The 27,352-nt window shown below is 42.8% G+C and overlaps 1 protein-coding gene across 1 annotated transcript in view; it reads right to left on the bottom strand.

Annotated features, from left to right (window-relative positions):
- SVEP1 (sushi, von Willebrand factor type A, EGF and pentraxin domain containing 1) overlaps positions 1-27,143 on the bottom strand; it is a 165,879-nt gene extending 138,736 nt beyond the window's left edge. The window contains exons 1-2 of the mRNA XM_029965446.1: positions 27,089-27,143; positions 26,487-26,561 (exon numbers count right to left, since the gene is read on the bottom strand). Of these exons, the coding sequence (XP_029821306.1) occupies positions 26,487-26,561; positions 27,089-27,143 (130 nt within the window). The remainder of the gene's footprint in view (positions 1-26,486; positions 26,562-27,088) is intronic.
- Positions 27,144-27,352: the final 209 nt, after the last annotated feature.

A 27,352-nucleotide genomic window follows, 5' to 3' on the forward strand; every position in this document is an offset into this window, starting at 1 on the left:
TTTAACTGGTCCTGTCGTAAGCTTTTCTTAAACTCTCATTAGTGACTGCTTTTGGAAATGGTTGCTACTCAAAGCAGCATTTGGCCTCATCCAGCATAGCAATTTTTGCTTATTTTGGAAATGCATTTTAGAGCTGGTCACTCAAAGTCTTTTCAAAATCTTTTACTGGCTTTTACAAGAACACATTGAAACCCCTTGTTTAAGTGGCCAACAGTCTGTGGTTCTAAAGAGATCAATTTATGTGTGTGGAGACAGCAAAGGGAACAGCACACACAGAAGTTATGGACTCAGCTAAAGCCAGCTTACTCTAGGAATGCAGAGGAGAAAACTAATTCTCTGCTGTTTACATAACTGGAATGTTTCCCTGCTTGTAAGCAGGTCAGTACTTTTAGCACAGCTGTTCGACAGTGGAAAGTCTTGTTTCATTCAGGTGCCTCAAAGTACAATAAACGTGATAGAGTAGCTTTACAGTTTATCATAAAACAAGCCACTTACTAATGCAGCAAGACATGTTCTGTTGTAAGCCATATCTAGCTTGTCACTGCAGAAGTTGTGTTCTTGAGTGTGTTTGTGCATCCTGCTAACCTGGACAGAATCAGCAAGAACAGAGCATTGTGCATATCTGAGAGCTGAAAGTCTGTTTCCCACCCATCTCAAAGACAGACAGGGAAGGAAAGCTTACTCCCAGGGGCGTTGTTTAAACATGATTGTTAGGTCAGAGCCTTGGAATAGCAGACAGACCTGGATGTACCACCCAAGAGATGGGATAACCTGAGAGGCCTGTACAGACAGCAGAAGAAATTTGGAACTGACGGTGGAGGAACCCCATCCAGCTTCCAAAAATAATGCAGAACAAGCCTCACTATACTAACTTATAAAGGATTTGTACAGACTTTATACAAGCTCATGGTAACTTGAAATTGTTATTGTACGTGTTTGCAGGGGCATTTCTTAATCTGTTTCCCTTCGCTCCCACTTGGTTACAAAAAAATTCTTAAAGAAGCTTTCTCTGCAAGTGAGGAACAATGCAAAGTGCATATAAAGCGGATATTCAGCATCCATTTTGATGAGATGAATTCTTACATATGCAATCCAGAGAACATTTCTGTTATGGTAGCTCTTATTTATGCTAATGCTTGCATCAGATAAGTTGATGCACATGCTTAGAGTGTACATTCATACTAAAAGCTTGTCTGGATCACAGCCATGATACTTGGCTTAGAGATTTTGAGGTGCAGAGAACAAACAGATTTTCACCATACTAGTGACAGTTAAATCATAAAATGTCTTTGCAGAGAATTAGCTCTTTCTGTCAAACTGACAAGGATTTTTTAGACAAAGCATTATCAGTGCAAAGGCAGAGGATGGCTGTGCAAAATCCTCTAGATTTCTAAGACCATGATACAGTTAATCCCCAGTGTTTCTGTCTTAGTGTGTTGGTTTATGAAGTTTCCTTGTTCCTTTCTCTGAAATAGAGGAGTTAGGCAGGTAGGGAGGAGACCACACAGTGACAATAATGTCCCCCCAGTGGGAATCACGTGGAGAAAAGCTTTTGTCTCCTGTAATTCATTCTCATACAGACCTCTGTCACATAAAAAGTGCATGGGGAGATGAAAAAGCAACGGTGATTGCCTAAGATATATGTAACCCACAGGGGAGACAAAGGGCTTCCTGAGCACTGCTTTGGCTGTTCATGTGAAAGCATCTGAGATCACTCAACATGCCAGTTTTCTCTTCTTATGCTTACAGTTAAAAAATACTATTTATGCTTCCCATTTGTCAACAGTTTTTCCGGGAACTCAAAGAAGGTGGTTCACTTTCGCTTGAGTTCTTCACTTTTTGCAGCTGTGTGAATTGGAGCACCAAGAAATCATGTATTTTGGTCAAGCTCAAAAAGACTTTGCGCAACATCAAGAATTGTCAGCTGAAAATCTTCACAGTTATAACCAGTTCCTGAAAGTTACAGTACTGACTATGTGACTTGGACAGATATGGATCTAACTCCTTATGAAGTACATGGAAGGCCAAGGACAAATCAGGTATTTTAACTTTAGTGTAAACACATTTGACTTAGATGTCTTGAGAAAAGAAGAGAGGAAACAAAAGCTGTGTTTCAGAGTGCATTTATTTTTTGTGACATAACTGTAAGTAAGTGTGGTAAGAAGAAAACCTTATTTAATCTGTAAGGGCAGAAAAAATATCACCAATTTATATCGAACAGATCCCTGTAGAAAAGGAGGTGTTGACAGGATGAGAGACTGAGGACAGCTTCTTCTAGAGTCCAACTGCCCCATGAAGGCTGCATTAAAGCCTGTAACAGTTTTGAGATCCTGGAATTTACCACAATTAATTTCATCTCATGTACCACTCCCTAGTCCACTAGTCTGGCTTCGTGCAGCCTCCCAAATTCATATATTTTGCCATTCAAGCTTAATTTCTTTCAGTCCTAAGCTGTGTGCCACCAGCCTGGGCTGAAATAAGATTCTTGCATTATTTCTGTTTTGAGTCTTTCATCAGTGCAAGAACACCTACACAGATGAGAATTCTGCACAACAAAGCCTTCTCCATACTCTGGCCATATGACTGCACCCATGGGAGAGCAGTAGGAGAGACCATGGGTTAAGATGGAGACTTGGCGAAGTGTGTTCTATTTTTCAGCTGTTGTACTGACACAGGATTCCTGATGGAGCTATTGGCAGGCTGTTTCTTGCACTCAATCTGTGTGTCACTTAGCAAGCAGAGGAGAACAAGTCTGACTTTTCAGTTGAGTTGCTTATGATTAATTCAGACAGATTTGACAGCAAAAAGTAAACAGCATTTGGCAGAAATTACTTTCAATGAGAGTGTCATTAAGAAAGTCACAGAGGATGTGCGCACAATTTCCCTCCCTCTCATTTTTTCCCCAATGACTACAACATGAAAGATGACAATTTAGGTTTGTTTTCCTAAAATTATGAGCCCCGTTGCTACCACTTCATAGATTTACCAGAAGAGTCACTTTAGCTTCCAGCTAAATGGAGCAGAATTTTGGACATCTGCCCTGCTTGACTGCAGCAGACATATGCTGGAAATAGACCACCAAACTCTGATATTAGGATACCCTAGATAATGTCTCATGCAGAAGAAAATAGGATGATAGAAGAGATCTGGGACTTCAGGCTAACACTGGAAATCTGCTGCCACCCAGGCTTGAATATCTTTTTGAGTAGGTGGGTAGTCATTTGGGCTCATAAACATGTTGTTGTTTATGCAAAATACTTCACTTAGAGTACCCTTAGTATAAGATGGAAGACTAGGGTTTGGATGTGAATGGATGAGCAGAAACAGTGCTTCAACTAAATTTATAGTTAAAATTAAAAATGTATTTTTTCCCTTCTAACAGCAATAGCCCCTTTTCCCTGGAGAGGCTGCAGCATCATCTAGTGGAAACTGACCACAACTATTCAGGTCATGGTTGTATGATTCAGTTGCTGAACATCAACTAATGCCCATAGCACTTTTTTTTTTTTTTTTTTTTTTTTTTTTTTACATGGTGGAGAAAATATCCCCCTTCCTCCAGGGAGAAAAGGTTACCTCAGAAGGACTTGGTCCAGCCAAGCCACACACAGACTGGTGTAGTAGCTGCTAGATCAGCTGAGTGTCTCCATCCTGGGTGGTCCTCTCCTTCTGCAGGGCTGTTCCTAGACATTCCCAAATGAAGCCTGCAAAAGCAGCATGCCAGTGCACCTATGAACACTGTGGTTCTCTATCTTTATGCCAATGAGTGGGAACTGATTTAGGTGCATTGAAGTTCTTGGGAGACATCCATGGCTTTCTCCTTTGCTTACTTTCTTACTTTCTTGACAAGAACCATTTTGGTTCTAGCTGGGAAGCCTTCCAACACCATCAATGCCGAGAAAGAAAACAAGTCTGCACTGCTGTGAAGAAGCAGGCACCTTTGGTCCTGCAAGTGCTCACAAATAAGCAGCAACTGTGCAAAGCTGTGCAAACTGCATCCCGGAAACTAGCATTCTAGCAACTGCTTTCTGTAGAGGCAACTCTGAAAAGTGTAGAAGACAGGGTACTATTTCAGTGATTTTGCTCTTGAAACTAGAAGATCAGAGAATGGTGACTGCTATTGCAAGTGGGTGTGAAGAGTTAGTCTGGTCTTCCCACTAAATCTGTGCCCCAATGCACACTTCTTGCCATGCAAGGGTGACAACCTAAAGTCTTCTGGTGGGGATTTCAGTACTAATTTTCCGTGCTGTCTTTCAAAAGAATAAAGACAGTAAATAACATTTACTGTTTCAGGAGGTTAATATCTCTTGTGGATCAAGAGAACAAATGCAGGGCAAGGTGAGGTGGGGTGTCTGTAGGAGCTCAGCATTGCAACCCAGGAGCAGCCGCTGCAGCAAAGCAAACTGCTACCCTCTGGTGATGCTCTGGAGAAACTGCTGGCAGATCGCAAGCAATAGCAGTTTCTTGCACAGTCCTAGTACAAATGCTCTCTTAAAATGCGATCCAAACCTGAAAAAGACCAATTTCTATGATTGCCCGTCTGATTCTGCTGAACACGACGTGCTTGCAATGCCTGATGAAGATTGATTAAAATTAAGGAGTCGATCAGAGCTGTGCTTTATAGTATACTTGGGAAAACAAACAAACAAAAAAAAGGAACTTGTAAGATATTATTGCATGTTCTATGATTTTTTTTTTTTTTGGTCAGAGACAGATATGAGAAAAGTTTAAAATTATGGAGGCTACAAATATTCAAATATTTACATACTATAGATGACATTTGAAGCTGCTTTAGTGCCCAAGGGCTCTGAGCAGAATCTGAGCAACTACCAGTCACTGAGATCATTAAACATTTTTTATACCAACCACAAGTGATTTGAAATAAGCAGCACAAATGAAGCAAAGGAAGTAAAAAAACCCAAACAGCTAGTCACTTCTACTTGCTGGCATAATCTTATATGTCCTCATAGTTTACCTCAGGGTAAAGTGATGCACTGCAGAGTAGGCAACAAGAAGTGGCATTTCCCCATGAAGTTTTTTCAAGCAATATTAGTCTGTTTTGAGACTGCAAGAAAATAGATGTTTGAAAGCATGAGCTATCAAATTGTGCCATTTCAACACTTAAAATTATGTTTATCCAAAGGGAATCTGACTCCATAAATATTCAGTTTCATTTAAAGATCAATAATAATTTGTTTTTGTTTCAGCCCAATAATACTCTTTCTTTCTTTGAGACTTCTTCCTCTCCATTTTGGGATGGTAGAAGAATAAACAGTCTTGTCAGCTGAAGATACAGGAAAATATTTTGTCCTTCTTTTTTCTTGCCCTGTCTTCTGTCTGCCTGGTTGCAGCGTCTGTTATCACCTCCATTACAGCTAAACCGCAGGAAATGGTCCTGCATTTGGGGCCCTGGTAGATGCATGTGCAGAGTTATCCATCAGAATTGTTGGTGTCACAACATTTCAGGTGAAGGAACAGAGAATTATGCTGAAAGCGATGAGGACAAAATCTAGTTATGAACGGCTTTGAAGGGCTGATCCAAAATCCATTGATAGATATTTTCCCAGTCCCAATTTTGTATGTCTTCTGTTTTCTGCTCTTGTTTTTCCCTTGTCAGGGACTTTATGAGTTGAAACAACATTTTGCAGTAACTTTACTTTGATCCCTTCCCTCACAGGCCTTTGAGATCAATTAGTGAGGGATGAGAAACTAAATTACAGAGTGGGGAGAGCACCTCAGAGATCTGAGAGTGGCCAAACCTGCAGGGTAGACTCTCCACCTGGCTGTGTGCTCCACTCACTAGAAGCTTATTTCTGGCCAGAGCTGACAGGTTGACATTTGCTTGTTGCTTCCTCTGTCACAAAGTCTGCCTGCCATCCAGATCAAAGGAGCCCACATGGCAACGTTTGCTGTGGGTGGCTGTTCACCCTGCCAGAGCCTCTTCTTGTGGACATCATTAAGGTTCAGCCAAACTGGGGTGAAAAGCCAGCAGGAGGGGCTGGCATGGATTTTATGACGCGTTATAAATGCAGATTGTAAACAGTGAAGTCTCACATGTTTTTAAGGGAAACCTTCCTGCCCTCTAAAGGTTGCTCGCGTTTCTCCAAGCCTGCAAGCTCTTATGCTCTTAGGAGGACCCATTCCAAAATAACTAAAATGCAGCAGACCCAGCATGAGCTGAGGCATTGCACAAGTCTGACTTAGAGTAAAACACTCTCCGCAGCTCCTGAAAGGCTGGTATTGAGAGCAATGCACCCTAAGCATTTATAGGAGTGATCAGAAGTAGAGTCTCCAGCCTTTTCCTCTGGGGTAAATACTTTGAGCTTTGGAATACTCTTTTCAGGGGAAACAGGCAATGTCCTCTGGCTAGTGAAAGAAGTAACTACCCATTCAATGCATATGAAAACTGGAATAGTCTCCCTCACAAAATCCCTGGTTTGGTTTGTGTTTTGTTAGGGTTGTTCTTTTTTTTTCAGGAAGCACTGAAGTGAGCAACACTTCTTCTCCTGTTGTACTACACTATATAACCCTTCTGCCTCATGTAGTTTGCCTCCTGCATCATATTCCCAACAGTAACAAGGGTGTCTCAGAGGGAATTTAAGTTGCAGTGTAACAGGCATCACTACAGGGATATGGATGGCAATTACAGCCTGAGCCTCAGACTAAACCTTACACCTAATTATCCACGAAGGCTACCTTGGCTCTAGGCAAAATATTCTTGCATGTTTTGATGGCCAAAGATGAATACTGGGCCTGCTCCTCAGCACATTGGCTGGTGCCAGTGTATTCATAGAATTGATTAGACATTATATGAAAAAGGAAGAAAGAAGTCATGCTGAATCAAAACAGAAATTAGTCTAGATAATTTGTCCAAAAGAGACATCAATATGATTCTTTTAAGGGAAAGGAAAAACTGTCCCTCTAAAGAAAGACTATAAGGGACAGAACTTTCCTCTGTCTCATCAGTTCTTTGCATGCTGAGATGGTCCCCTTCCTAACATGGTTATCCTCCTCCTGTCTCAAGCTGAGAGAGGGTTTAGAAACGTGAGCCTGTATCTAGATGAGCATGTTTTGGCTTTATATGTTTTGAAGGCTACTTTCCCAGGGGCCAGTGATGGAGGCCAGCCAGGGAAGGGGAAGGGCAGTTGCCTGTGCAGCAGTTTGCAGTTTGCATAGGGCACACAGACCCTATGCAGTTTGCATAGGGATTCACTGTGCCCCGCGGTGAGGGGCTGTAGGCTCCCTGGGCTTTGCCTTTGCCAAGTGCTTCTGTTCAGCCAGAAGGTCCATATGTGAACACAGTAGCTATTTTTATATGTAGTGTGCATGCATAATATATGGCTGTTTTGTGAACACCAGTTTTCACTGCTTGGCAGAGGTAGAAATTGATGACATAATCTGTACTGGTGTTAAAAGCATTCCTGTTTCTTGTTTCCCCTTCTTCCTGTGAGTACCACTTTCATGGAAAAAAGGTCTTTTTCCGTGAAGCCCATAAGAGAAAACTTGTATGCCTGAGTTGGAGTAGCTCCATGACAAATTAATAGTCTCCTATTCATGTCCTGGTCTATTCCCTTTCATGACAGCTTCCACTGTGCTGTTTTGGCTCTCCTGATTGACATGAGAGTTCATCTCCTGCCAAGGGGTGAGGAAAGGCAAGTCTGGCCATGCCTATGGGACTCCTTCCTGGGATCACTGCTCAGTGAAAATGCCCTTCTCAGCACTACATCTAGGAAAGGGTCAGCAGCAACCCAGGGTTTATAATCTCCAAAGTTTACTTTTTGCACAGCCTTTTAGCAAGGCCTTCGTTTTCAGGTCTTTGGTGAAAAACCCTTCACTGAGCTGCCTGCAGTACAGCCTCAAAATCACTTCCACTGTCCTTCTCAGCCCTCCACAACGTCCCAGCTCTGCTTATTTCTGGCTTTGTGGTATTCTGTCATTCTCCACAAGCCTCTAGCATCACTGCAACTCTAAGAGGGACAACAATCCCCACTCACACACACAGGAGAAGAAGATCAAAGACCAACTTCCAAATTTTCTTGAAACAGATTAGTTAACTGAAGTTAGATGCAAGAATATTTTCCACAGTATCCTTCACCAGACAGGTGGCGAATATGCCTTGGTGAGCTCAGACTCAGCCCCTGCTCTAGGTTTTTTATATCTTGTGCAGAATGGCTGGGAACTAGCTACATGAACATGACTTACCCCTATATGCAGAGGGGGTGCATGTGTGTGTTTGTTTGTTTATTCTTGGGTTTTTGTTTGTGTTTTTGATGCTTTGTTTTTGTTTTGGTTTGGGGGTTTTTGTTTTTATAATAACATTTCTCACTTTCTTCTCACTTACAGTAAATTGTTGCATAACAGGATTTCATTGGCTAGAATCACAGAAAATGTACCCAAGTCAGACATGCTTAGAAAGTTTAGCACTAAGTAATGTTTTCCTAAGACACTGAGTGTATTTACTGATCAAAAAAATCAATACAACACACCAGCTGAAAAATCTGGACATTTTTCTTATCAGAAAAGCGATTAAAGATCAGTAAGAGTTCTGCTGTGAGAAATGGAGAAGGTAAAACAAGGATAAAACATCAGACCATTCTTCCTCCAGTATGTTTGAATGAAATATTTCAGGTGTTCACAGTCAGGAGGTTTGTTTTTGCTTAAAGCCTCCCCAAACCAAAACCACAATAAAAATTGCATGTACATACTAAACGCATACTTTGTTAAAACTCCTTGTCTGGAAAAGTTGAGATTTTTAGTGACAAAACAGATTATTTGTGGCCTGAATGTCACATGTTACTCAGCTGTCCTTATTCTTGATTTAGCCAACATTTGAAAATGCTCTCTGGCATAACCAGAACTGATCTTCTAGGCATGCAAGGTCACATCAGTGGTCTAGGACAGTGCATGTGTAAGTGCCCCTGCAGCGGTCGGGGGAGTCACACTGAGTCAGCATCCCCCAGACAATCACTTCACCTACCTCTATCTGAAGACAGTGCAGTAGAGGGTGGAAGCAGATTTGAATCTTATCTTTACTGGCTCTGCCAGAAACTGACTTCCTGAACCGCACTACTTCAGAGTCTGTTTGGCCACTTTAGCAACAGCTGTTTTAAAAACAAACCTTCTGCTTTTCAACTTTAGCATCTAATTTTTTTCTCCACTTGTGGCCTCTTTTCCTACATTCAGCCAAAACAATGCAACTTATGTAAAAATATTAGACTATCCCTTGCAGAAACTTTGTTTCTGTTTATGAACTGATCACAGTTTCAGGCTCAACCACGAGATGTCACCATGCTCACAAAGAACAAACTACTGGAGATGGTATTAAGCTGTGCTGGACACTTTAAGGAATAGATGCTTATTTCCACCTAAGAACTTAATATTTAGATTATATAATTTCCATATATGACATGGCTTAGGAGAGGGATTCCTCCTGGGCAATTAAAATTGTTCAATATTCACATGGGAAAGCTACTAGCACCAGTGTTTTACTCACAGATAAAGTCAGGCAGCAGCCATCTATTTCTAAAATATAACAGTTTTCCTGCCCTCCATAGCTTATAGTCTATGAAAGGGCTCTAAGTAAAGAGAAACCAGAAGAAGAGATGAAAACCAGGGCTGGTTTACTGAAAATGCTCATGGCATCTAGATTACTGAGTACACCTGTGTCAGATTTTATTGATTGAGTACTGTTAACATTTGACAAGTCTTTTGTGCCTTTGATTTAATGATCTCCATGGAATTGCTCATGGACAGACACTCCCCAGCTCATAAATCAGTGCTTCTAACAAGCAAAGCAAGTATGCAAAAGAAGCCAAGAAGTAATGGTCACAAAGAACAAGCTGCCTGCTTAAAGACAGTTTGAGGAAGCAATAGGGATGATCTCAGACCTTATTTATATCTTAGGCGGTCCTCCCATTCTCTCCCACCCAGGAGAACATTTACTAAGTCGATAAGATAAAAGTGACAAAGAAGACTTAGTTATTTGCCTCATCAACTTGTAAGAGAGCTTTCCTTGACTTGAATCACACATTGGACAGCTTTCCGTTGTCATTCAATGACAGCATCTATACACCCACGAAAAAGTAAAGCCCTTCTGAAAAACAGATGTCTCAAGAGCTTTAGATACTGTCTCAGGCTGAATGTGCTCTTCTCTATTGCTTCAGTCTATAAGGGTGGCAAAACCTTTCTGTAGCTGAAGGAGGCAAGATGATGTATTCCTGAATAATGTATTAGGAGCCAAATCCTGTTTGTTGTTTTAAAGCTCTTTGTTGTAGTTCATGCCAAGTCAACAGAAACAATCTGTGACCTACAAAAAGAATTTAGGTTTTCTCATTTTACTTAGTTGAGCAAATCTTCATGTGTTATGGAAGTACACTCTTGGTTTCCATCGGCTCTGCAGCATAGCATTGAATCTGTGACAAATCCAGATGCCAACATGCAACATTTACTGAAAGAGATTTGTAGCTTTCCTCACTTCTTCTGTGTATTATTTTGACTAGTGATGTGATCTGTTTATTTAGGAAAATGTGTGTGGGTGTGTGCAGTGAAAGTCATGGGTAAAGAGACTGAAGATTGGAGAGACGGAAGAAAAGATAAGAAACAGCCAGGACATGATGTCTATCAGTCTTGCTCAGTAAATATGAGAAAATGCCCTTCAGGTCTTAATTTGTGGGTACTGTGAAAACTGTGGGTAACATGCTGGCATGATGGTCATGCTTTTCTCAGGCAGTGGTTAGAGAAACTTGGTGCAGTTTTGGGAACAAGCTCTCAAGTCCAATAATTTTCCAGAAGAACTGAATTAAGTGAAATGGCTACTGGGATAGAAATTAGTCATGCCAACCCCTCCTAGCCCCTAAGATGATCAGCTGTTTGTCATGTACTAGTCAGTGTTTTCCTTCTCAGGTCCTTTTCTGATAAGACTGTTCTGCCTGAAGCAAGAGAGACCCTTGTTGTAGACCAATACACCATGTAGGCTGTCAATGTTCTGTTTCTTCTCAACTTTCAAATACGCATCTCTATTGCTGTAATGCTTAAAACCAGACAGCCATGGTGAAATGAAGAAAGTGGTGCAGTTTACTCGTGTCATGAGAGGGGTATTGTGTTGCTTCAGAACTTGCAGAATATGCATCAGGGTCACAGAAAGCAATTTGAAAGGAGATTCACAACAGGATTTGGTTTCAAGAGCTGAAGTTTCACCTGAAATAATAGAGTTGGCAGACAGAAAGCCCACTGTTGTTTCCTCTGTGTATTGTCAAAGCACATCCTGGCATAATAAAACATTAAAGTGTTAAAATACGTTTGAAGTATTTGAAAAGACGTCAAGCATTTTCTATGTCCTCAGGACCTTTCATGGCTGGATGCTTATGCCGAACGTGCAAGCTGCTATGAGAGCATAGGGGAGCTGTCATCTTCTCAAGGATGCTCAGGCCATGGAGCCACGTACCAGCCTGGGCAAAGAGAGCAGGCGGAGGTGTGCTGTGGACTCAGATCTTGCTCTTCAGGTACAAGGCAGGAAAACTATTGGCTAAGATTCCTCATCAGTCACAGAAAGTAGACATACTTTCCCAGCGACAAAACTGGATCCCTGCACATGTGGACAAGCGCCTTAGGCTTCCTCAGACCTCACTGCTGGAGTCTGTTTTCAAGAAAAGTTGTTTTTCATTTTGAGTCTAATTTCTTCCAGCTTTTCTGACTGCATCACTTTCAGACATTGAAACATCACAAACTCCCCCAAAGTACACTCCTCTAACTTACAACAAATTCAAGTTTCAGTAAAGGCTAAATTTAATTTATAAAGTAAAAATCCCTCAACAATGGAGAAAGGCCTCTTCAAGCTCTGAAAATGAGAAAAAGCTTTTCAGTAGAAACAGTTTAGCATGAGCACTCCTACTTACTCACTTGAGAGAGTTTGGAAGCAGATATGGAGAGTGCCAGATGAAGTCAGCTACGTTTGCAGCTGTCTCAGTCATAATCCACATTGGAAAATGCAGGTTATGCCACCAGCTAGAAACTGAACAGACTGCTGCAGTCTGGGTGTATTGAAGAAAGGGGTGAACATATTTGCAGACAATGGCAAAATGGTTGCACAAATAGAAGAATTTCATGTTCTAACAGGCAAAGAAAAAGTGAAGAGGAATTTCCTTTTTAAAACTCTCTGTCTCAGGATCTACCTATTTTCTCCTGCTGGAATTTTTAGAATAAAGGCCCTTATGTGGAAAGTCGGTCAAAGACTTTTCTTGAAACTGTGAGTTTCCTAAATTCAAGGCAGAAAAACTTAACAGACATTAGAAACCAGTTCTTCAGACAAAGAACTAAACCAACAAACCCTTGGAAGACTTCATTAACTCGTGGAAAAAATGAAATAGGAAAGGACCTCTGGCTGTGTAACCCCCTGCATGAAGCAGGACCGATTACTGTGTGCCTTGTGACATCAAAATGTTAGTATTTTTAGGGCTGAAGATCCTGCAACATCTCCAAGCCCTTCTTCCAGTGACTGACCACCCTCATGGTGAAAAACTTTTCCTAATAAGTAAACCAGAATTACCCTTTTTGCAAATCATGTCCTCTTGCCTCTTGTGCACTACGTAATGACCGTACATAAGGTCCATCCTTCTCCTTCTCTTCTCCAGACCGAACCAGTCCAGCACCCTCTGCCTTCCCTCATATGCCTTATGCTCCAGCCCTAATAGCTGCAAGGACCTTCTGTGGTCACCAGGTAGAATATGCACCTTCTTGTTTATTCTTTATATGGTCTCATTGTATTCTAGTTTATTGTCAAGAAGCCTTTGAATCACAAGAAGGAATGAAGATCTGCTGCTGGCTGCCAAGGGGACCACATGGGCTCCATACACTGCCATGATGGCAGGTGAGTTTGGGCAGGGACAGCTGGCTGTGCTGTGAATTGACAGGAGACATGACTTTTACACCACAAAGTCCCCAGAAGCAAATTTCTTTGTGAAGACTGTGAGAATATACTTTTTCAAAGGCTGAAGGAACCCAGAGCTGCTATGTGACTTTCAGAGATGCCTTCTCCAGGGCCTCAGTTTTCACACAACTGTTCCATTACCTAAGCAAAACAACATTTAAAATGCCTTGACCACAGAGAAGGCAGCATGTACAAGGATGTTCAAGCATGTTTTTGGTTTATTAGTTTTATTCTAGACACTAGAGCAGATGAAGAGGAGAAACTTTATAGTAAAGAAAGAGACCTACAGCAGTGACAAATTAATTTCCATCCTGTCATGACTCATGAGACAGCTCTACAATAACATTAACAAAATGTCAGTTAAAGCAGTAGTAATGATTTCCATTGCTAATACTGACTCTGGCTTAACAACATTTACAGGCTTTGTTACACTGTCATAAAATAAACAGTAATATAGAAACAAACCAGATTCTCTGCTTTTGAAAGAATGGACTTTTTCCCCGTCTGTGCCCTTGACAGGATCATGCCCTGTGAAGGAAATCAGAGATGGAGGCATGAAAACAGTTATGAAAAATTCCAGTGACTACTTGCACAAGGCTTTCAGCATCATTATATTGTGTCAGAAAGGCTGTGGTCATGTTTTGCCAGGAACGACACAGACAGAGACTGCAGGAATAGGACCCATCCAGTCCAAGTCAACTCTGCAGTTTATCCTGTGTGCTTTTAAAACGGTGGACTGGGAGGAACTGGTGTCCCAACAGTCAAGATTTTCTTTTTCCTGTTAGACATGTCAAACTGTGTTATTTTTTTCACAGTTTTTTTTTTTTGTGCTATCAATGGCCTGGCCTTCAGCCATGAGGAACAGCATTATCTGCCACAACCTGTGGATGGATTTTCTTGTGGTTTCAAACTAGAGTGTTCAGGATCATTCAATTGAAAAACCAAACAGACCATGCCCTGTCAAAGAAATTGCCGTAGGAAAAGAGACTTTCTTAATGAAATTTCATGATAATGACCATTTCCGAGACAAAAAGGCCCCAGGCCTATTATCTTAATAGTTTTGATTTAATCCTTGTATCATGGATGCCCAGTATTATCCAGTTGCCAGATACTGGTTTCTTGGAGTACTGATGGGTCTTAAGACCACATGTTCAAAATAAAGATTTATGACACGCACCCGACTGTATGTAATTTCACATCACTGAACAATATTTCTTGAGGGCTGTGATCCACAACAAGGAACGAAAACATGACCAAGTCTGAGTGTTCCCCATGAAATGGCTTCAACCAGCTCAAGCTTGAGTCTTTTAGAAATGAATGTCTTACTCTGTAGGAGTTTAATAGTAAATAATGTCCAAGGCCTCGTGCGATCTTTTTAGTGGAGGGCGTATGCAAAGGAAGCAGATAATTCTGTGTCTTTAGACAGCACAGGGGCTCAGGAGGGAACTCACACAGCAATGGCTCTTTCTGGAGATAGGCAGAATTTTCCTTCCAGAAAGACTTTACAGCACAATTTAATTTCTTACCTGCTTTTGACTTGATTGTAGCTTCCCAAGCTCATCTTCAACTTTTCTTAAAATGGTCTCTAGCTCAGTAACTTGCACATGCCCAATGTATTGCTCCTCTGAGGAATAGGACTTTTTAAATTGATCCTATGAGGAATATATTGCTCCTCTGTCCCTGGAAATTCAGATGCTCTGACTCATACTCTTTCTTGTTGAAAGAGTGAGCTCACTGGAGGTAAATAAGGTGCACAATTTCAGATATATACCTGAAGTTCTGTCTAATTGTGGTGCACAGAGTGAGTCTCTTTAGGCTTTGCACTTGCCATTGCCAGGGACTATGGTTTAAAACCAGTCAACAGGGGATGCTGTGTTTTGTACAAAGTGAGGGTATTTTTCAGATCAGCAAATGGGCACTGCACCACATTACCCCATTCATGTCGCCTTTCCTCAAACCTGAAACCACTCTGCAGATGTTTTAGTAGTCCAAACACAGTTGGATTTAAACTACTATAAATAGAAGCATAATTAAATCAAAGCAAGATTATCCATGACCTATTCCTCTGAATTATCAGTACTTTTAATATAATAGAGGCTTTGTATTCTAAAAATCTCATGGGAATTAGTCCCAGAATGCATTTTTCTTTTTAGTGCCTTACTTTTTTTTCTTAGTGTTTGGAAAGGTTTAACTTGGCAGTGTTCTATGATCCATATTAAATGACTTTTAAAATGTGATAGCTTTTAGATAAAATCAGGCACTTAACACAGCATTAAAGAATGGTTATCTGAAGATTGAATAAGAATCCAACTTAAAATCAGGAGTCTTTCCTTGCATTTTTGTTCATTGCCAGTTTTTTATATGAGATTCTGTAGGATCAATATTTGATGCACAGAAAAATTTACATAGGAAAAGCTTTTGTAGATGACTCCAAACTGTAATTCAAAGTCTTTTGAAATTAATGTATATCTCTGCAAAGAAGTGGAACAGATCTTTGTAATCCACTTCCAAACAACAACTTATATATTTTATTATTGTTAGAACTGCTACTTTACTTTTTTAATATGTTTGTAATGCATATAAACTTCAAAATAAAGGGGCATAACTACAACAAATCTTTTGGCACCTTGGCAGATCTTTTAGAACTATCCCTTTGTTATTATGCTCCCATTTGCTCATTATGAATGCTGTGTTTGTGATATAGCTCCTCCTATGCTGAGTACCACTGTAAAGCTTCATGCCCTTAATGTCCACACTGCTGGGGGAAAGGTGTCTTTTGGAAGACCCTGTAAGAGGCACCAGCCATGCTCATTGGCTCCCAGGTCACCAGTTACCTACAACAGGGCGAAAATATACTAGACCTCTTCATTGCTGTTCTGGTGTCCCACCCAGAACAGTCTGAGCCTTGTGCCCCGTGTTTATGCTGTCTCGTGGTGCTTGGTACCACTAGGGAAATGCTCCCACACTTTCAGCCACAACAGTCAGGGATTTTCTGGCTAGGTTTCTTTTCCCACACTCTCAGTCTAGTGCTAAAATGTCTGCTCACAAGGTAACTTACAGGACAGCGGCTAATAAGCAGAGAAGCTATTATTATGGCAAGATTTAATTACTACCTCTTGAACTGGTTGCACAGTCACTTGGCTGCTGGTGATGCCCAGTGATTCATGTGGATGCTTACAGATTAATGCCTCCATTCTGAAGCAAGGAGTTAAAGAGCATTCCTGAGACAGCAGGCTGGAAGCAGACTCAGACAGCCAGCACAAGGATGGTGAAAAAGCCACAGGATGTATTGTAGGTTGTGTCCTAACAGACTTTCTGTTGACTTCAAGCACCCTTGATTGGTCCTTAGTTTCTCAGTTTGAGATTCCCAGGTTATGCTTTTTAGCTTGTATGCCACAAACATGATCCTCTGAACTTTTGCTGAGAAGAAATTAAACTGCTTATTTTTGCAGTGGTGTTCAGAGTGGGTTTCTGACCTCTCCAAGTGTAGGCAGCATATGGAAATATGTGATGTGCAGCCACTCAGTGTGAAAGTCTGGATGAGCCTGCTTGGGTTGCAGAAATGCCATTCCCAAACAGAGCAGATAGGTTGGTTGCATCTGCTGATGATACTGGGGTAAACACACCAAGTATCATTCAGCCAGATATCACCAAGCATTAATTCTTTTCATTAGCACAATGCCCTTCATCTGAGACCTTCTTCCAGTCCACTGAGTGCCTTCATCTTTCAAGGCTAAAATCAGCTTCTCCCCACACCCCTGGTCAACTCCATATCCTTCAGGTTTCTTCCCCTTCTCTGTCTGCTGTGAACGGGCTTGTTTCTCATTTTCTTTCATTACTGTTGGCTGTGATGATTCCTTCCTTACATATACAACACACATAAAAATTGTGCTAAGCCACACTATTTCAGCTCTGGTTACATGTCCCTCTTCCTTTCCCCCAGTGCTGAGGTTGAGGCCCAGTAGTTGTAGAATGGAGGCAAAGGAATGCTGTCCCATCCCAGGCGGACATCAGTGAAGGCTGTGCGTAGTCACAGGAAGGTAGTACAGCCTCAGAGAGAACACCAAAGTCATTGCCACAAAACAGCAGGTCTTCATTAGTCCTTGCACCTAACTCTTAGTCTCTTACCTAACTGAATGTTAGGTACGAGACAGCCTAAATCCTGCTATGCTGGAGGACCAGGTTGATGTATGTAAGTTCTTGACTGGCACACAAGAAGGATCACAGACCTTTTATCAAGCCTTGTGGGAGCTTGAACTGGGGCAAAGTGATGCCTCTGAGCTCAAAGACAGAAGAGAGTCTAGACATTACCACAGTTGCTCAAACAGCAGCTGCACAGAAAGGATTGCATAATTCTGTGCTTCTGAGAGGCAGGGAGCAGCCAATGAGGATTGCCTCAGCACAGAGTGCTATACTGGCAGCACCTTTGCTTTTAAAGGACGGTGATGAGGAAGAGCCTCATTCCTTTTCTTAGCAAGTGCATGTGTTGCTCTGTGTAATGGAGCCATGGCAGATGAAGCATTACTTGGCAAAGAAATTGTGATGGAGCATGTTTGCTGGAAATGTTGATAAAATCTTTCTGAAAAACATGCTGTAAATTTTGTGTGATATAGGGCAACAAACCAGGGGTGGGATTATAGTTACTGTGTTCCAGAAAAAAAACCCAACAAACCAGGTGGAGGATATGACATTCAGGGTAAGTCCATGTTTCTGGAATTGTTTCTAAATATGGAATTGTCCCCAGTCAAATATGGGAAGTGTTTCTCCCCAGGTAAAGTGCATGATAACATCCTTAAAGACTTGGGAACCCACCCCAGATCCATCCTCAGAATTCAGAGATGCTTCTTGCTGCTGTAGGGATGTGATTGTTTTCACCCTAGGCCTTCCTGGAGACCAGTTTGTAACCAGGAATGGACTAGAAAAGTGACAAAGGAAGTATTCCATGCTATTCCTTTCCGTAACACAACATATAAAAAGGCGCAGATAAGAGAGTTCGCTCTCTTCTCTCTTCCAGTGGCTGAAGGCGACAGGTCTCTCCATAGACAGGCTTTGCTTAAATAGGCCAGGGCCTGCTACTCAGACCTGCTGTTATCTCTGGTGTCTCCGGGAGGCGTGGGAGAGTTGGCTGCTGCCTCACACAGCTCTGCTGTCCCGCTCAGGGAAATATTTAATTCGCTTTTATATTTATTCATTAGCTCTCTATTAACGGGTGTATTTAGGAGATATTTGGGTTTTTTTGTTTCTTTTTATCCCTGTTTTCCACCTCCCTTTTCCCTTTTTCCCCCTCGGGCATTCTCTGTTGTGTATAATATATTCAAATTGTAGATATAATTGTAAATATATGTTATATATATATATTTGATATAATCCCATTTTGTTCGAACTTCTTTCATTTTTTTTCCCGTGGTTCATTTTTTTTTCCTTGCCTGGGGAGAGTGGGAGGGGGTAGGAGACAGCTTGGACTTGGCAGGAGTGCCAGGCCAAACTGATACAAGGGAGAAAATTCATGCAGCCAAAGCTCAGTTGGAGTTGGTGGTGCCAGAAATGTGGGGGACAAGAAAGGAGTTTTTTCAACTATATTAATGACAACAGGCAGTATAGAAATATACCTGTTCCAGGATGAGGATGGTCACCACACAAACAGGGACAGAATAAGGCAGAAGGGTTTAACTCTGTCTTTGCCTCTGTCTTCAACATGGATGATGGATCAAGGGCATCTCAGTGCCCTGAACTGGAGAACCGTAACTGTGAGAATGATAAACTCCCTGTTGACCCTGAAATTGTACAAGATCTGCTGCTCCAGCTGGATCCCTACAATTCTATACGTCCTGATGGGGTTCATCCCAGAATTCTCTAAGAGCTAGCTGATGTCATTGCAAACCCCCTCTCTATGATTTTTGAGCTGTCTTGGCAATCCAGAGAAGTCCCATCTGACTGGAAGTTGATGAATGTTGTCCTGATTTTCAAGAAGGACAAGAAGGAGGACCCCAGAAACTCTAGACCTGTCAATCTGTTAGTCCCTTCAGTGCCTGGTAAGTGATGGAGAAGATTATTCTGGAAGGTATTGAAAAACCCTGAAAGACAACGCAGTTGTTGACCAGAGCCAACACAGCTCCATGAGGGTAAAGTCCTGCTTGTCAAACCTGATTTCCATCTATGACAAGGTAACCCACCCAGTTGATCAAGGAAAGCCAGTTGATGTAATCTTTTTGGAATTCAGTAAAGCTTTTGATATTGTCTCTCATGGGATCCTACTGGACAAAATGTACAGAACACAGCTGGATAAACACAACATGGGCTGGGTGAGCAATTGGCTCAGGAGTGGAATACAGAAGGTGATAGTGAATGGGGTAACATCAGACTGGTGACCTGTCACTAGTGGGGTTCTGCAGGGCCCCATCTTGGGCCTTGTGCTCTTCAACATCTTCATAAATAGCTTGGATGCAGGACCAAGTTTGCAGATGATCCAAAAGTAAGAGGAGCTGTTGACTCCCTCGAAGGCAGGGAGGCCCTGCAGGGAAACGTCGACAAATTAGAGGACTGGGCAATCACCAACCATATGAAGTTCAACACGGGAAAGTGCTGGATTCTACACCTGGGACGGGCCAAGCCCACGGCCAACCCCTGGATGTATGTACAGACTGGGGAATGAGATGCTGGAAAGCAACTCCATGGAAAGGGACCTGGGGGTTCTGGTTGATGGCAAGTTGAATGTGAGTCAGCAGTGCCCTGGCAGCCAGGAGGGACAACCATGTCCTGGGGGGCATCAGGCAAAGCATCACCAGCTGGTGGAGGGAGGGGATTGTCCCGCTCTGCTCTGACCTGGGGCAGCCTCACCTTGAATATTGCGTGCAGTTTTGGATGCCACAATATAAGAAAGATATTAAGCTATTAGAGTGTCCAAAGGAGGGCAATGAAGATGGTGAAGGGCCTTGAGAGGAAGCCGTATGAGAAGGAGCTGAGGGCACTTGGTTTGTTCATCCTGGATAAGAGGAGACTGAGAGGAGACCTCATTGCAGTTACAGCTTCCTGTTGAGGGGAAGAGGAGAGGCAGGCACTGGTCTCTTCTCTGTGGTAAACTTTGACAGGACCCCAAGGAGTGGTCTGAAGTTGTGTCAGGGGTGGTTTAGGTTGGATATTAGAAAGAGGTTCTTCACACAGAGGGTGGTTGGGCACTGGAACAGGCTCCCCAGGGAAGTGGTCACAGCACCAAACCTGACAGAGTTCAGTAAGCATTTGGATGATACTCTTGAGCACATGGTGTGACTCTTGTGCAGGGCTAAGAATTGGACTTGATGATCCTTGTGAGTCCTTTCCAACTCAGGATATTCACTTATTCTGTGAATCTGACTCTGTGAGTTATAAAAGTGTCAGAAGCTGAGATTTTTTCTGGTTTTTGAACCAAACTTTATGCCCCTTTAAAAATCAAGTTGTTAGCAATAAATAAATGTATTTTAGCCAAATCTAATGCTATATGAATGTCACCACAGTGCGATACACAGGGGACAAGTTTTAGAGAAATACGGTGCATTTATTGAAATACAATGGGAGACATTCTCCCTAAGCAAAGCCTCTAAAACCTCAGAATGTCCTTTGAAATGCTATGCTTTGTTCTGCTAGTTCATTTGTCACTGCATAAGTGTGTTCCTCAGGGGCTTTTCTTTTTTCCTATTCAGAGAGACTTTTTCCATGGACTGAAACAGAACAATCGTGTGATTTCTGACAGCCACCATCGAAAAACTGCAGCCTGGAAAAATTATATCTATGAATGACTTCACCAGAGAACAGTACTCCTGTGGATGTGGGTTCTTGAACCACCTTCCAAACCTATGGCAGGGCTACACAAGTTAGTTTAGCTCCAGCATTTTCAGCAGTTGGAATTTTATCACATTATCTGGTGTTCTGTTTAATGCTTCAGCCCCTAGGGCTGTTAGGTTATGTAAGAATCTCTGCTTTTATTACAAAATACAGTTCAATTTCCAGTTTTTCCAGAAGAATTTAAAATTGTGACCATTAATAGTGCAGACAATGCAAGGTTACTAACCCCCCCAAACTATTATGTTTAAGCCAACTATGATTTTTTTTAAGGCCTGACTCATGATTTTTGAATGCCTGAGGGACACTAGTGTATTCTCAAAAAAATATTTTTCGGCTTTTCAGCTTGATTTCTTATTTCCTCAGCCTGACAGAATTGCCTAATTCAGGGATTTTTGTTTCTCTGAATGTTTTGAACAGTGTAGCTCTGTAATGCATTTCTGACATGCCAGAAGCAAGCCCCCAGGAGCCTCTGTCATGCATCTGTCACTGGAGGTGCCTTAACAAATGTGCTACCACACATTTACAGTTTCAAAATCATGCATGTTAAAAAAAAAATCCCAGAAAACAAAAATCCAGAAACCAAATTGGTCACTGCTGTAAAGCACCCATATATGCACCTTGACTCTATGTGCAACCTTTCTGTGTGCTTTTGTGGCTTTATAGGTATGAGTGATTCCTCATTTTTCTGGCCTAGTATCTAGGGAGATGAAATAGTGCATTACTCAGTAGCATGCTTTCCTCGCACTCAGGGAACTTCTGGAAGAAATGCATCCCATGTTTTGTGACCCCTGACAATGCTAGTGAGTGATGTTGCCTCTTACACAACCGTGCAATGCTTTCCTTGCTCATAGGAGGAAAAGGAGAGAACTGAGTGGGAAGACAATGCCTCCACCAAAGTGTGGGTGAGTTATTGTGCTATAGCTCTGAGCTGAAGGTGATAGGCAGCAGTGTTTGAGAGGAGTTTACTGGAACAAGCATATTGGATGGGACCAGCATCCCCGTCTGGCACTGGTGACAACAGCTCCTGGAGCTAGGGCTGTGATCTCTACAGAGAGCTGTACATAATTGCTTAATAAGTGCCCAATTCCGCTGAGTGTGGAAAGGAAAGTGACTGTCGTTTGTGAAGGGCTGTCCTGGGTACTCCTGCTGGTGTGAAAAGCACACTGGCATGAATGGGGAGAACAGCTCTGGGGTTCATGTAAACTGAAGAAAAGCCTAACACCCAGATATCCCAAAGACATTTTTTTGGTCTGGACAAAAAGTTTAGCCTTTCCTTGCTGCACTAAAAGGGGCTCCCTGACTTAGGGACATTGTAGCTCCATATATACCTGTAGATCGCACAGCAGGACATGTTCCCAGTGCTAGAAGCTCCAAGTCCATACTACTGAGTGGCTTATTTGGCACACTTTTGGGCCATGTTAAAACAATTCTCAAGGGTGGCTTGCATTTTAGAATGGGGCCTCACCAACAGGCTATTGGAAGGCTGTCCACCTCGTGTGGATCAGTAGTACAGATGTAGACTGGTGGTGGTGGTTGCTGTTATAGAGCCTTCTCACTTCGTCTAGGTCCGGTGAAAAGAAACTACATTTTGCTTCACGCATGGCACACTATAAAAGATTCAGACTTTTAACAGAAACTTCATATTCAAAATGCAAAATCTGGCTCCTGGCCTGATTTGGTTTAAAGTAGGAAGATACATTGAAGTTTTAATTTAGATTCTACACAGTCTCTGTGACATAAGTCTTCACGGAGACTTGATTTAAAATGTATTCAAGGGCTAAACCACTTCTTTTTCAGCTGGAGGTAGGGCATGGGAGAGCAGAGTGTTCACAGAGAATAAAAATGGCATAGAGAAACTCTGATGCACAGATAAGACAAAAAGCTGAAGTCTCAGTGATGTTAATCAAATATATAAAGTTCTCAAGCAAGGGCAAACTGGCATAGCTCCACTATTGCCAAGGGAATGATAGTAGTTTACACTGGTGGGAAGTTTGCAGGCATTTTGTTGAAATTCAAGTCCATTTTGGTTTTTTTGTCTTCCATCTTCAACTTTCTTATCAGCACAAGTAGGAATTGGGCCCCTGGTGTCAGTGAAAGTGGGATTTTGAGCCCCTGTGAAGAGAGTAGTGAGTCTTCGTGCATACCTTGTTGGCATATCCCATGACCCCAGGTGGCCGGGAAAGAGTCATGGATTTGGAATGTGATGATCTATCCCTTGCTGGAGGGCGGGGAGGGCCCTAGGGCACAGATGATTGCACCGTGTGGAGCTGTGTGGCCTGTCCAAGCAGCATGGATGGCTCTGCAGTTTGGCAGAACCTAATCTGCAACCACACAAGGATCTTGCCATGGGAAAGACCCTGCTTCCTCTAGATGTGCCGTCAGGCACTGCTCAGCAGCTGCAGTGCATTAAACATGGTGTTGGGAAGGGGGAATTCCAGCTTTGCTGCATGCCTGCTGCAGTGGTCAGAGGAGATGAATTTGACCCAGTGAATTTTTTATTTGTCTGGATGCTCCAGAGTTGCTGCTGCTACTTACAGGAAAAAGGTGAATATTATGAAAATGCTCCAGACAAAAGCTTTCCATGGAGGCACTGACTGGAAGAACTGACTGATCGAGTTGTAAGCTATTTTGGGGACCAAAGCTCGATGCTGTTTGTGAAGTGATTTCTAGGACAGAGTGAAATCTTGGCCACTACTACAAGGATGCTTACTACTCCTGGGGAACTTCTAAACTCATACAGGTTTCCCTAACACTAACTTCTCTCCCAATGACCACCTGCCTACAGCAAATCTGCCACTGGTGGGGGAAGAAGGTCCAAGTAGAAATGTGCTGAAGAAGTGACCAGAAACCCCCTCTCCACCTGGGTTGGGATGGAGGAGGTGGAGGGGAGAAAGGAGCCTCACCCGGGCAAATGTTCCCCTCTGCCTGTCCTCTGGGAACAGCATGTCAGGCAGAGAAGGTGTGTAGAGGAGAAGTCACTGATCCTTGGCAGGTCCTTGGCTCTTAGAAAGGGCTCTAAGCCTACCTGCTGAGCGTCAGCTTCTTGCAGAGTTATCCAGGGTAGCTTCTACCCTGTCCGATATTCAAGTGAAAGTGTTTTGGTTTAGTTGACTAGAAGGCAATTTCAGCTTAGGTGCAAACCCTTGATCCCCATCTTTATTATCTTCTGACCAACTGTACAGCTGAAGCACAATTACTTAATTATTTAATTAATAACAATTAATTAATTACTCACATGGCATTAAATGACAGAAGCACATCATGCTGGCCACACATTTGGGCTGTAGGGGCAGGCCTACAAACTGCACAAATTGCCCTTATTTCAAACATGTTTAATGGTGCTACATCAACAACAGGCAGGGACAGGGCCATCGGCCCAAGTCCACAGAAGTTAAAGGACTAATCCTGTGCATATGCTGGTATTTTCACAGAATCAGAGAATATGCTGAATTGGAAGGGACTCACAAGGGACTCCTTGAGTCCAACTCCAGGACCTGCATGGGATCATTCCCAAGAGTCACACCATATGCTCAAGAGTATCGTCCAAACACTTACTGAACTCTGTCAGGCTTGGTGCTGTGACCACTTCCCTGGGGAGCCTGTTCCAGTGCCCAACCACCCTTTGGTGGTAGAAGTGAAGAACCTTTTTCTAATATCCAACCTAAACCACCCCTGACACAACTTCAGACCACTCCCTGGGGTCCTGTCAAAGTTTACCACAGAGAAGAGACCAGTGCCTGCCTCTCCTCTTCCCCTCAAGAGGAAGTTGTAACTACAGTGAGGTCTCCTCTCAGTCTCCTCTTCTTCAGGCTGAACACACCAAGTGCCCTCAGCTGCTCCTCATACAGCTTCCCCTCAAGGCCCTTCACCATCTTCATTGCCCTCCTTTGGACACTCTCCAATAGCTTAATATATCTTTTTTATATTGTGCCACAATATTCAAGGTCTGTCCCACCCCAGTGCAGAGCAGAGTGGGACAATCCCCTCCTTCACTGGCTGGTGATGCTTTGCCTGATGCCCCCTAGGACATGGTTGTCTCTCCTGGCTGCCAGGGCACTGCTGACTCAGATTCAACTTGCCATTGACCAGGACCCCCAGATCCCTTTCCATGGAGTTGCTTTCCAGCCTCGCATTCCTCAGTTCTGTACAAACATCCAGGGTTGGCCCGTCCCAGGTGTAGAATCCAGCACTTTCCCATGTTGAACTTCATAGAGTTGGTGATTGCCCAGTCCTCTAATTTGTCGATGTTTCCCTGCAGGGCCTCCCTGCCTTTGAGGGAGTCAACAGCTCCTCTTACTTTTGGATCATCTGCAAACTTGGTCCTGCATCCAAGCCATTTATGAAGATGTTGAAGAGCACAAGGCCCAAGATGGGGCCCTGCAGAACCCCACTAGTGACAGGTCACCAGTTTGAGCATAACATCTCATACCTGTCATAAATGCTGCCTATTATGTGGAAACTGCAGAATTTTCTTCTCATTGTCTAGTTTTGTCCCCTAGGCTCATCAAGCACATGCAAAATCCCATACCTATCCCTCTTTTGTAACATCTTTGGGCTCCTGAACTCCCTCCTCTCATTCTGAGTGCCCCACAGGCTTTTTTTGCAGGGCTGCAGAAGCTTCACAGGGACACAGAACGCTGCTGTGGTTCTTGCAGAAAGCAGAAGTCTGCAGTCCCCCTGCAGCTGATGCAGGGGCCCATATTCCATGGGGAGCTGTGCATTGCTAAGGACATTTCCTTGAGGTTTGTGTCTTTGGTTCTCCTCCCATTTCTTGCCTCATGTTATCTGGGTACATATCACTATTGCAGTGCTTTGCTTTTAAGTGTGCTGAGTGTGTTGAATGCATCTTTTGGATAAAGATCCGCCACTTGATTAAGGAGACATACGCATACATGCTATGCTAGTTGTGGTGCTTCCAAATAATACACAACAGCTTTTAAATAGCAGCCAATGTGACTCCTTTAGCAGGTAGATATTGGGATGGTCCAATACACTATAGCCAAGAATTGCTCATTAAGTGAAGTTCGCACTGGGACCAAATCTCTGCAGTGCAAGAGTCTCTCCTGTAGAAATGACTGGGATGTCACCAAGGATTATGGCTTCAAATGAGCAGCAGGTGAACTCTAAGAAATAAAGATCACAGGCAACCTTCTGCTCTCAGTTACACTCCATTGACGTCAGTGGGGTGGCCTGGGGTTAACTCAGAGCAGAATTTAATTCCTCATTTTTAAAGAGTGTAGCCAAAGCCCCCCAAAATGCTTTTCAGCATATGGTACAGTGTCTAAAAACGTCACCAGCTACTCCTCAGCTGCATATGCTGCGAAGTTCTTCTTTCTATCACGGCAACAGAAAAAAAAGCTATCTTGTCTGGAAAAGGCTCGTGGAGCTGTTTCACATGTCGCAGCACGCTGCTCATGGTTTAGTGAAATGAAAGGGGATAGGATGCCCCTGGGACTTGGGTGTTGCACACCTCCTGCAGCCACTCATGGCAATCCGCCATCAGCTGGCAGGATGCGGCAGCTCCATTTCAGGTGTCTAGTTCCACTGGCAGACATGCTATTGCATGGGTGCAGGTACTTTTGAAACTTGAGTGTTTCCTCATATCACACCCATATGTTGTAACACCTCTTGGATCCCATTTGGCTGCAGAGAGGTGCTGTGAGTTTCAGAGATGCCATAGTTGATTTCCACACTATGTACAGGACCACAAACCTTCACTTGAAACCAGTTGTGCTGGAAGCTGTACGTTTGAAACCAAATTGGTTGGCTGCTTGTGGCATGCCTATAAACTCCTGCTTCTTGGCTTTTGCTACTCCACAGTCTAAAACAACAAACAAGATCAACAAATAATGACAGGCAAAAATCGAAAATTGCGCATTTTTCAATCTGACACGAGATATCACTGTACATATATTTATTTCATTGTGCTTTTCCTTGGTTTTATTTGTGGTTGTTTTAAAGAGGTGTTGGCAATAATTAAAATATTACTCACAGGAGTTCTCTTATTAAATAGCCAGAATTTATTGTGTAGTGATTGTGTTTGTGCAGTAACCACAAGTATTACTGTTGAATCAAGATGAAGTTGAATTTACTTCTTGTTGAGAGTGAGATTTTACAAGATGCAGTATTTTGGGATCAAAATCAATGGGATATATTAAATCTCTAATGCATTGCTGTCCTGAAGCACTTCTTTGTTTCTGCAAGAAGGAATTCTGTAGGGAGATGTTCTCCTTCATGCAGTTCCCATGGCCTGGGAATCCCCACCAAGTCCCTCCTTCCCCCTATTCCCTGGGGGGTTAAGCCAGGGTTATGCTATAACTGTTTCTAAACGCAGGTCTTGTTTCTCACTTGCTGGGTTGCTGTACCATGTGATGGAGAGCAGGTTTTCTGTGTCAGCAGTCATCCTGGCCCCACAGATTGCACTCTTCTGATGGCAAGCAGAGGATGAAAGACTGAAATCAGAGGCTGAAGAAAAAGGGTTTTACTTTCCTGTGGCATCCATTTTTGGGCAAACAGGGGCATCTCCGGCTCAGCCCAGCTCAGCACTGTCACAGCATTATCTTCTCATGGAGGAGAGGATTATTGAAGGTGGGATCTTTCTCCTTGTTGTGG

The sequence above is a fragment of the Manacus vitellinus genome, unplaced genomic scaffold (assembly GCF_001715985.3).
Source record: "Manacus vitellinus isolate BGI_N305 unplaced genomic scaffold, ASM171598v3 scaffold_9_pilon, whole genome shotgun sequence".
Lineage (NCBI taxonomy): Eukaryota > Metazoa > Chordata > Aves > Passeriformes > Pipridae > Manacus > Manacus vitellinus.